Raw genomic sequence first — 10513 nt, 5'->3', positions numbered from 1 at the left:
GGCCACAGCTGCGCGGTGGGAATCAGAGGCAGCCCAGCGGGCCCCCGGGGCCCAGGGAGGAGGTACTGCCGCCCCCCGCCCCCCAGCGTGGACTCCGTGTAGCCACCCCCACTCTCCTGGCTCTGACGAGGAGCACCCACTGGGAGATGGCTCAGTCCTCCCACACCCTCAAGGCCGGGTGGGCACTTCGGCCCAGCGCTGGGGGACTCCCTACTGGCTCCTACAACCATGGAAAGGCCAACACAAGGTTCACCCAAGTGTACCTGGGGGGCCCAGAAATGCAGCTGAAACTGCCCCCCCCCCCCCAATAAAACACACAGCGGAAGCTGAGACAGTTCAACACGAAGAACAGACTTGTCCTGGGGCAGGGGGTGCCTCGCGGCTCCCGCACGCACAGGAGAGCACCGTGTCCATGTCTGAGTCCAAAAGGAGGGTCACCCCCCCAGATGCTAAAAGCACCAGCACCAGAGCGGAGCCGCAGCCCAGGCCAAGGGGCCCTGGACACCGCGCACAGTGCGAGGCGCGGGTGCAGCCCGGCCGGAAGCACCTGCGTGATGTGCTCAAGCCACGGGGAACGTGGTCCCAGCTGGCAACCTCAGCAGCTGCACAGGGGCAGGGCTGAGGTCCCGGAGGGGTGGGGGCAAGACGGTGTGTGCATGGTGAGTGGGGGCCGGAGTGGTAGGAACGGCCCCGGCCTCAGAAATGAACCCACCCCAAGTCCTACCCCGACACGTTCTGTGGCCCCAGCCCCGTGTCCAGGGCCTGACGTCTGGGTGGAGGGTGTCGCTGAGCCACCCCAGGGCTCCTGTGCCATGACCAGGTTCAGTGGGGAGCCGTGGGCAGCTGCTGAAGGAAGAGGATTGATGCGGGCGGACTGGGCGGGGAGTGAGGGCAGGGCCCCGTGCCCGCGTGGACACCTCCCTGAGCGCCTGTAACCCACGTGCGGCCGGTGCCCTTGTCCTGTGCGGCAGCCAAGCTCAGCTGCCTCCCCCACTCCTCACAGCGACACCAGGGTCAGGAGCCGGGCAGCAGCAGCTCGCGTCCTGGGCTTTCCTCCCCAAGACCACGTGGGCACTGTGGTGGGACGGATGGGCCCCGCGGGCGTCACACCAGAAGGAGGCTGGGACTCCGCAGCTGCCTGTACACTTGCAGGAGCCTCTCGGCAGTGGTGCAGGAGCTGGCTTCGTCCTCCGTGCACAGCCGGTCCCGAAGGGTCTGCACCTCCTGCAGCAGCGCCTGGGGGGGGCGGGCAGCAAGGGCTCGGACCCCACCTTCCTGCCGGGCACCCCTCTGGGGACTCCCATCATGCACAAACCCTATGGGCTGTGGCAGGTGACCCAGGACTGCATGGGACGTGCAGCCAGGCCAAGTCCCCTCAGGACAGAAGCGAACAGCTGGGTTGAGGGGGACCCCCTCCCCAGGGGACAGAAGGGTCCTAGTGGAGGCGGACAGCCATGAGGAGCGAGGAGCGAAGTCCCCTGGCTGAGCACTGGGCAGCCCGCAAGTGCTGGGTGACCCATGACGCCACTGTGTGAGCCCAGAGAAGCCCGGCTGGGGCCGGTCCCTGCTGGCCAGGCCGCTGGGAGGCCCCGGGGACAGGAGCCGGAGGGGCCTCACCTCGTGGTTGGCGTGGATCTGGCGGAGATACTGCACACGGACGTCAGGCGGGCTGCAGCTCTGGGCAGCCTGCTGCACCACCATCCTCTGGGGGGACAGGGGCAGGGGCTGCAGAGGACGCCTCCCACCCCTCTGACCTCAGCCCTGCTCCGCCACCTCCGAGGCCCCTGTGCCTCTTCCGCTCCAGCCCTCGCCTGACAGAGAGGTACCTGGCAGTCACCTGCTCCTCAGTCCTGGCTGCTGCTCCCCGCGGGGGCCACCCAAACTGCCCCAGTGGCACATGCACTCGGCATGGCCCCCCTTGGGGCTGCTGCTTGTCCCACGTTCTGGGGGAAGCCCAGGCGGCTCCTGGGGGCTCAGATCTGAGCGCCCAGACAGGCTCAGGCGATGAGGGCCCCGCCAGCCTCTGTGGCTGCCACCCACCTGGCAGGTCCCCGAAACTGAGGAGCCAAGAGAACACGTGCTGGTTCTCACGGGCGCTCCTGTTCCGGGGAGCACAGTGTCCGCTGGCAGAGGAGGGCCCATGGCCTGCGGCCCCCTCACAGATTCCTGCGGGGGCACCCAGCCTCCCCGTTAGCCGCCAAACCGTGGCCCCCAAATCCACATGCGCAAGTGCTGCCCCAGCAGCTCGGCACGTGACTGCACTGGGACTGCACCGCACTTGCCAACGAGGTAGGAGGAGCACACGCGGTGCGCCCCAAGTCTGAGGGGGAGCAATGAGGACAAGCAGTCAGGACAGATGAAGAACAGCTCTGTCTGCACGTGGCCGTGGGGCGAGGCCTCGGCCCCCAGCACTGAACTCCTGTCGCCCGAGGTGGTCACACCTCCCCCCAGCACACGCTCTGGCCGCCGTGCCCGGCAGGATCTGGGATGGGGACACGTCATCTGAGGCGCCGGCCTCTCTGGGCAGAAGGAACGGGAACCAGTCTGGGGACCGGGTGTCCCTGCTGGGAGAGCCCCGCTGACAGCCCGCAGCGTTGCAACTACAGTCCCAAGCGGCACGCACCACACTGGGCTCATCGTGGAGCTGCACGGGGTGACCGCAGGGGACATGGGCTCCTGAGTGGCACCCACGCCCTGGGCGCACAGGGGGGTCGATACCGGCAGCATTCAGGGCCTCGTCAAAGCCTAAAAGCCTAGATTGCGGGTCCTCCGATTCTCAGGGTCTGGGGCGGGCCTGGGAGTGTGCACGGCCAGTTCCCAGGGGAGGCTGATGGCCGTCCCCGCAGAGTCCTCTGGGGCCAAGGCCACAGGCAGAACCAGCAGCGGGGGGCGGGGGGGGGGGCAGGGAGGGCAGGGAACGGACTGGCTCGCCACGTGGCTACTGGCTGCTATGCCAGGTGGGGCGCCCGGCAGGATCCGAGACAGTGGCCCCACTCTCGCTTTCCCAACAGAGATGCGGAGGCTCAGGGTGCAGATGCCTCGTCCTGGCCACGCTGGGCACCCAGCCCCGGCGCATGGCCTCTCCGCACAACCTCTGCTTGGCCAGGCAAGGTCAGGGACCCACGGCTGACCGTGACGGAGAACACGCACCGTCCTCTGCCACAGGAGCGCGAGGGCTGCCAGCACAGCAGGGGCAGCTCCTGTTACTGAAGGGCAACCCGTAGAGCTCCCCCACGGCCACCCCGCTGCCTACAGCTCTCCTGCACGACACAGACACGCAGGAGCAGAGAGGAGGAGGGTTGGTCCCGCGACCCCCACGCAGGCAGCCACGCCCCTGGGGCCCCGAGTCCGCCCCCACCGCCTCCCCCGACTTCCCAAGCAGGCCCACCTACCTGCAGACGCCCAATGACAGCATGGTGAGCCCCGCACAGGGTGGCCAGAGAGGAGCTCTCCACTTGGATCTCTATGGCCTGCAAGGGCCCTGCTGCACACACCTGGGTCACGGTCACCTACAACACGGGAGGAGCCTCACCACCCACACCCAGCCCCGTCCCACCCTGAGGGCAGCTCAACCTGTCCCCAAGAGGCCCTGGGGACCCCAGTCCTGTTCCCTCGGAATCTAGACTCATGACCCTCACTGGACAGGGAAGTGACTGTGCCTGCTTCACCATGGACAGTCTCTGCCTGGACCACCCTGCGGCCCACACTGGGCATCCCAGGTCCCCCAACAACAGGGCCAGGGTTTCAGATGTGAAACAGGGAGCGGGCTGGGTGATCAGTCAGCCACTTGCTCCCCAGAACATCCCAACCCCACAAAGCCAAAGCTAAAACCCCAACAGGGATGGGCCGTGGGCCAGGATGTGCAAGGCCCCAGGGGCCTGGGCATTTTAGGAAGACCAAGAGCACCTGGCCCTTTCCAGCACCTGTGGTGCAGGGCCCAGAACCAGGGCCCAGGGACGCCCCAACCTAGACATGCTGGCCTGGCCTGAAAGGCTGTGCAGGGGCCGGCCCACCACCTCAGGGACACGCATCCTGGCAGCCTGGGCGGATCTGCAAACCCCCAGTGCTCGGTCATAAGAGTCTGCTGGACGTGGCCCGGGCCTGCCAGCAGGAGCACCTCAGGGAGGAACGAGTGTGGAGAGCGAGAGGCCAGAGCACCGGCAGTCCCCACTCAGGGACTGGAGTCAGTGGGTGATGCCCTGGGGTACAGACCACCGCTAAGCAGTGCCGGGGCACCTGGCCACGAACACCTCCAGTGCGTGGGGTGGGGGCCCACGTGTGAAGGACAGGCCGGTCCCCATAGGGACACCCCAGCCCCACAGAGGCCACTCCAGCACAGCCGTGCCCCAGGCGCGTGTCAGAAACCCGGGCCAGGTGGACGACCCGTGCCTTGACGCCTTCAAGCAGCCCCGAGATGCCACGCGGAGAACCGCTACCATACAGGCCCATTCCCCTGGGTGCTGACCCCTGCTTGCCTCTTGGATGGTGAGGTGGACCTCGGTGCCATCTGGGGCCACTCCCTGGACGGAGGACAGCGGTTGGGTCCTCATGGCCTCCAGCGCGGTGTTCTCGGCGAGGAGCCACTGCAGGGTGGCACAGCACAGGGACGTGCCTGGTGGACAGGGGCGCCGCAGTGAGCTCCGGTGGGTCCTAGAAGAGGGCGGGGCCCCGTGTCCACAGGCCCTGGGGCCAAGTGAGGCCACTCAGCAACACCAACCTGAATGACTGGGCCCCACGGCGGCCCTCAGCAGCTCTGCTGACACCTTGATCGTGGCCACCGACGGGGGCAGGAACTTGGCCCGCAGGGAAGCAGGTCCCGCTGGCTCGCCGCGCGGCCCAAGGAGAGTTCCCAAGAAGGTGTCCACAGGGTCGCAAGCGGGGCCCAGCAGGCTGGCAGCCTGCGTGTGGGGTGCGGCTAGGGCAGGGAAGCGCAGGCACTGCAGCAAGTCCACGGTGTGCTCACTCAGGGGCAGGCAGATGCCGTCCTGCTCGGGCAGCACGGCGGGGGGGCCCTCATCCAAACAGGAATCCTTGAAAGACTCTGAGGGGGCCAGGGCCTCGCCCACAACCTCCCTGAGGCTGTAGTGCAGCGCGCAGGACACCGTCACGGGCAGGTCCAGGGCGCCATCCTCACCAGGGCCCAGCGGCAGCGTCACTTCCCGCCGATCGCCAGGGCCCAGCTGGTCCACGGGGATGGTGTAGGTGGTGGCCGAGTCAGCCACGTCTGGGTCTGGGGCTTGCGAGCTGGTCAGCACCTGCACACACAAGGCCCAGCCCCGGTCCAGACGGAAGCCACTGTCATTCTGCAGCCGGAGGGTGGCCGTCAGCACGTCCCGCAGCTGCAGGCGGCTCCAGGCCGTGCTGGTGGTGCAGGAGATGGGCCTGGGGCCCTCCCGGCTGGCCAGTAGGATGCAGCTCACGTTCATGGCTTCGTTGAGGCACGTCAGGGCCTTGTTCCGCTGGTCGACTGCCTTCTTCAGGGAAGATACCCTGGAAAGAACACGCGTGCGCCGAGGGCGGGGAAGGCGGCGGGGGCCTGGTCCCTGCTCCCGGGAGTGGAAGGCACCAGAGCCTCATTCCCGGACACACACCCGTAAGGAGCCATCACCACCTGGGGGCAGCGCTCCGGTCCCGCCTGGCCACCTGGCCCGACGCCTCCTCTCGGGCGGTGGGACCACAGCGGCCAGAGGACGGAGCTGACCTGGCGCACACTCCCGGCGCCAACGGGTCAGGGCTGCGTGGGCCAGTGGTGTCCGCGGGGGGGCTGGCCTCCTCGCCGCATCCCACCGCACTGAGCTGGCCCTGGTGCTCCTCCGTGACGGCCCAGAGGGCGGCAGGCACCAAGGCCCCAGCCACAGGGCACCAGAGCCCACCCACGCACTCAGGCCAAGCAGAAGGGCCGCTGAGGGCGGCGGGAGCCCGCTTCCCTGCCGGGTCAGAGCAAAGAGCCGCTGGGACCTCCGCTGGGGCCTCCGCTGGGACCAGGAGGGGGCGAGAAGAGGCCAGCAGGCAGGCTCTAGGGCGCGGCGGCGTCCCTTCACCTTCCCACGGGCGCAGCCCTGGCCTCTGTCCGAGCCGCAGGCCGCGCGGCTGCTCACCTCTCAGACACGGTGCCGATGTCACACAGCAGCTCCTTAATCTTCTGGCCGCTGTCGGCCACGGTGGCTCTGCCGGGACACGGCGCGTCGGAGCTCAGGGCCAGGCTGCAGATCATGAGGCGGCCCCCAGTGGACAGGGCCAGGAGCCTGGCGCCCCCTGGAGAGGCACGGCCACGGGCCGGTCAGCGGGCGGGGAGGGGCCCGTCCTCAGGGGCCAGCGCCCCAGGGAGAAAGGGAGGCCCCGGACACGGCCCTGAGGAGCCCCGCAGGCGCGCGTGGGCCGCGGAGAACTATCGAAGGGGCCCCGCCGTGGTGGGGCTGCCCCCAGGGCTGCATGGGAAGGGCGCCGCACTCACTGGGGCCTTTCTGGAAGCCTGCTGTCCCTAGCATCCTCCCGTCCCCGTCCCCATCCCTGGGCCCCGCCTCCCGCAGCCCTCTGGCATCTCCCACAGGCCAAGGCGTGGCAGCCAGAACGGTGGGTACGGAGCCCGCACGTGGTGCTGCCATGTACTCGGCCTCTCCCCCCACATCGAGCACCAACCCCCGTGGCTTTGCAGGCCTTGTGGGCCATCTGGACAACCGCATGCACTGGAGGAGGGTGGCTCTGTCCTCGCCCCACAGCGCCGGGCAAACACGGCTCCAGCCCTCTCTGGGCTCTGTCTGGGGCAGACGCAGGCAAGCAGAGCCCGGTACAGAGCGGGCCGGGAGCGGGCCCCACGGGAAGCGGGGCAGGTGTTTGCTAACCTTCAGAAACGCCAGGGCTTAACCGGAAGCGATGTGGACCTCCCTGGACTGCCCGTCATAGCCCCGTCACGGACAGATGCCCTTGCCTGGGCCGCCAGGTGCAGCCCCACCCCCAGCCACACAAGACACCGGACCAGGCACACCCTGGCTCTGAAACAAGGCGCGCCAGGCGCCGAGCTATGGCAGCTGGGAAGCCCCCCCATCAGGTGTGCGAGACGCGGGAACAAAGCAGGGCGAGGGAGGCAGGCCAGTTCACGGGGCAGGAGACAGCCACCCGTTACATCCCACCCCCACCGTGACAGGCTGCGGAGTCTCAGGTTCTAACAGCAGCTCGTACCTTCAGGCATCTCGGACAACACAGACAGGGTGACGACACTGCAGATGCCTAAGCTTATGGGACACAGCGGAGATGGCAGGTCTCCCGGGCCCCCGTCAGGCTGCTCGGGCTTCCAGGGGGCGCCTCCGGCAGCCAGGTCCACGACACAGAGCTCCGAGGGGGTGCTATAGTACACTCGGCCACCTGCGCCACAGGCCGCACAGAGCACGGGCCCCGGGAGCCTGCACTCCCGCAGGTCTGGCACCAGATTCCCTGCCTCGTCCCAGCTGGCCCTGATGGCCAGGATCCGGCCGTGGTGACCAAGTGCCACGAGGCAGTCAGGGTGTGTGTCCTCAGCTGATGACTCGGTCTTCAAGGCCCCAATGAAAACAACGGGTTCCTCTAGGTGATGGAGGATCTTGACGAGGGCCTTTGGGTCACCGGGGGACAACCGTGAGGTGACCAGATTCTTCAAGACCACACAGCAGAGCTGGCCATCAGGGAGGCCACAGACGATCACAGGTGATTCCAGGAGGGAGGCATCAACTCCAAAGAGTAGCCCAAAGAGAGCCTGTTCCAGCGTGAAGCCTGCGAAGCCCCCGGAGCCCCGCACGTGGCCGTGCAGCGCGCTGCTACCCGGTGGTGACACGCAGCACAGCACTGGCAGGGAGCGAGGGGCTGCGGGCTCCCCAAGGGTCCCAGCCAGGGGGCTGGAGGTGGACAACTCCACCTCGCCGACTTGGCCTCCAGGTCTGGCGTCGTCCCCTGGACAGGGACACTCAAACAGCTGTACCTTCCACCGGGCAGGGCCTTGTGCCAGGGTGACAAGCATGTTGTCGACCACGGTGAAAGCACACAGAGTGGCGTCGGGGAGGACGCAGGCCTCCGGGTCCACGGGGATCACGGTGCAAGGGGGCTCACCGTCCGCACTGTCCTCGCTGTCCCTGTCCTCCCCGTCACCTTGGCTCACGGACCTTCAAAAACCAGGGAACCGCTGGTCAGAAGGCTCGCAAGCTCTTGTCCCCGCAGTGTCACTGAGCACACTGGGCCTGGAGTCTCCCAGGGAGTGACCTCAGTGACCAGGACAGCCCCTTGGCAGTGTGGGGAAGGCCCACCCAGGCGCAGCTGGCCACGGACCACGGTCATTGGCACCAGTCACCCCAGGACACGCATGCAATGGGATGTGTCCGGGCTTTGAGAAACGGGGCTCAGAAGCAAATTCTCATGGGTGCAGACCTGTAAGACCCCCAAGGCCTAGTCTGTGAACCGCACCCTCTCCCTTTTCCAGTCCTGACCCAGCAACAGGCACGAGCCTGCGACTGGGCTCTGCACTGGTGCACGGGGGCGGCCCCTCTAACCACTGGCCGGGGCTCAGGGTGCTTTGGCTGACGCTAACCACACAGCCCCGTGCAAAAGGGGGTCACGCCCCTGCCCCGGGTGCACACCAGCCAGATGCTCGTTTCCTGCGGATTCTGCAGGAGGGGGCGGCTGCTGGAGGCGCACCCCGGCCCGTGCCCCAGGCCCCAGCACGCGCGCCCCGCCCCGCCCCGGGTCACCTGCTGGCCCGGCCCGGCGCCAGGGCCAAGCCGTAGATGCCCTTCCGGGCGCACAGCACGTAGAGCGTCCCGCGGGGGCGCGACAGCTCCAGGTGCCACACCTGCCCGGGGAGCCGGTAGGCGGCCTGGACGCGGGGAAGGGAAGGCGGCGTCAGGCCAGCGCCCCCGGGCCGGCCCCCGCCCTCCCCGGCCCCCGCCCCCCCGCCCCCCCCCCGCCCCCCGGGCCGGCCCCCGCGCCCCCAGCACCCCCCCCGCCCCCCCGCCCCCCCCCGCCCCCCGGGCCGGCCCCCGCCCCCCCCGCCCCTCCCCCGCCCCCCGGGCCGGCCCCCGCCCCCCCGCCCCTCCCCCGCCCCCCGCCCTCCCGGCGCTCACGGTCAGCAGCCGCCCCTCCTGGTCGTACACGTAGACCAGCTCGCGCCCGGTGGACACGAAGAGCTCGGCCCCGCGGCACAGCACGTGCGGCTTCCCCGCCGCCGGGCCCCCGAGCGGGCAGCGGAAGGCCGCCAGGTAGTCCACCCGCGGCGCCAGGCTGGCCATGCTGCGGGCGGGGGCGGGGGCGGGGGCGGGCAGGCGGGCAGGCGGCTCCGCGCGGGGGCGTGGGGCGGCGGGCGCGGGCGGGGGCGCTTTACGGCCGCCCACGTCGCGGCGCGCCCTCCGCCGTAAAGCGGCCCGGCGGGGGCGTGGCGGGGGCGTGGCCCGGGCTCCGCGGCGCGGGTTGCTGGGGTGACGGCGGGAGCCCCCGGCCCAGCTGCGCCCGGCGAGCTGCGCGGTGGACACGCGGGACTCCCAGGGCCTGCGCTCGCGCCCCCGGCGGCCTCCCGGTGGGGCCCCGCGGCCGGCAGCCCCCCACGCTCCACGGCCGTGCGGGGCCCCCGAGCCCCCGTTGAGCGCGAGGTCGCGTCGCGTGTCCCCCCGTGCGCCCTGGGACCGGGCCGACCCCGAGACCCTGCAGGCCGGGCCCGGAGATCGGGGGTCCCCGCGGGCCGCTCCTGGAGTCGGGGGTTTGCCCGCTGCGCCGTGTGGGGACGGGTCACCTCCCCGGGTCACCTCCCCGCGCCGCGCCCCTGCCTGCTCCCTGCTCGGGAGGCGCCGACCCCAGGGGCCAGGGCTGCAGCGGCCACGTGGGCCCCTCCCTCAAGGCAACGGCGAGCGTGCAAGCGCGCACGCCCCCGGGCACCTGCGGTGTGACCAGGCCCGGCACGTGCGAGGGGCCCCTGCCCCTGCCGGGCGGCCCCAGCCCCAGCCCCAGCCCCAGCGCTGACCCGGGAGCGCAGGGTGAGGGGGGCACCCCGCGCCGGCCGTGGCAGCCACTGCTGCGGGGGTTCTGGGCTGAACTCTAGGTGAACCCGCACACCGCCGTCCACGGTGAAGTCGGGGCTGGGGGAAGAGCACCCCGGGAGGCCCTCACAGCCCTCACAACCGGGGAGCAGGGCGGGCTCCTTCCCTAGGAGAGGGCACTCTGCCTCCCCCCGCTGGGCGACCACCGTGCCTGGCGAGCTCACTCCCATCCCAGCCCTCCCAGGCACCAGGGAAGGAGGGAGGCAGGGCTGGCCAGGATGCCCCTGCAGGCAGTGTCGGCCTGGGTCACCACTCGCCGCCCCACGCCCTGGCTTTATGGTCAACAGCCTACCTCCAGGGACAGCCCCACCCCCCCTCCCCCAGTGCCAGTCCCAGGGGATTTACAGACAAAGGGAATTGAGGGCTGGTGCGGAGTCGCAGGGCCTCGTGCGGGCGTGCAAGCTGCGCACTGCTGTTACTGCCCTTGATGCCAAATGCAGGGAGGAGCCAGTGAGTGCAGG

At 69.8% G+C, this 10513-nt stretch overlaps 1 protein-coding gene across 3 annotated transcripts; it reads right to left on the bottom strand.

The window, feature by feature from the left end:
- Positions 1-330: 330 nt before the first annotated feature.
- Positions 331-9312, bottom strand: FAAP100 (FA core complex associated protein 100). Of its 3 annotated transcripts, none has more exons than XM_072746198.1 (9): positions 9087-9312; positions 8715-8839; positions 7180-8132; positions 6099-6255; positions 4718-5490; positions 4466-4612; positions 3393-3509; positions 1618-1704; positions 331-1236 (listed from the first exon to the last, which is right to left on the bottom strand). In XM_072746198.1, exons 1-8 carry the CDS (start codon positions 9249-9251, stop codon positions 1661-1663), a joined length of 2481 nt encoding a protein of 826 aa, XP_072602299.1. In that variant the 5' UTR covers positions 9252-9312; the 3' UTR covers positions 331-1236; positions 1618-1660. The 3 variants fall into 3 exon arrangements, with proteins under 3 accessions (XP_072602299.1, XP_072602294.1, XP_072602305.1); XM_072746193.1 differs by having other exon boundaries at positions 4476-4612; positions 9087-9310; XM_072746204.1 differs by lacking the exon at positions 8715-8839 and having other exon boundaries at positions 4476-4612; positions 9087-9272.
- Positions 9313-10513: the final 1201 nt, after the last annotated feature.

Source organism: Vulpes vulpes, chromosome 2, assembly GCF_048418805.1.
Source record: "Vulpes vulpes isolate BD-2025 chromosome 2, VulVul3, whole genome shotgun sequence".
NCBI classification, from domain to species: Eukaryota; Metazoa; Chordata; class Mammalia; order Carnivora; family Canidae; genus Vulpes; species Vulpes vulpes.
Note: the sequence above shows the minus strand (reverse complement) of the source record. Positions and strands in the feature narration are given on the sequence as shown.

Bases quoted from the DNA above. Each gene is read 5' to 3' on its own strand.
- FAAP100 (XM_072746193.1), bottom strand. From the start codon at position 9,251: ATGGCCAGCCTGGCGCCGCGGGTGGACTACCTGGCGGCCTTCCGCTGC. The intron at 8,840-9,086 runs GTGAGCGCCGGG...CCCCGCGTCCAG, and splicing joins AGGAGGGGCGGCTGCTGACC to GCCGCCTACCGGCTCCCCGG. The intron at 6,256-7,179 runs GTACGAGCTGCT...GTGCCTCTCCAG, and splicing joins GTTGTCCGAGATGCCTGAAG to GGGGCGCCAGGCTCCTGGCC.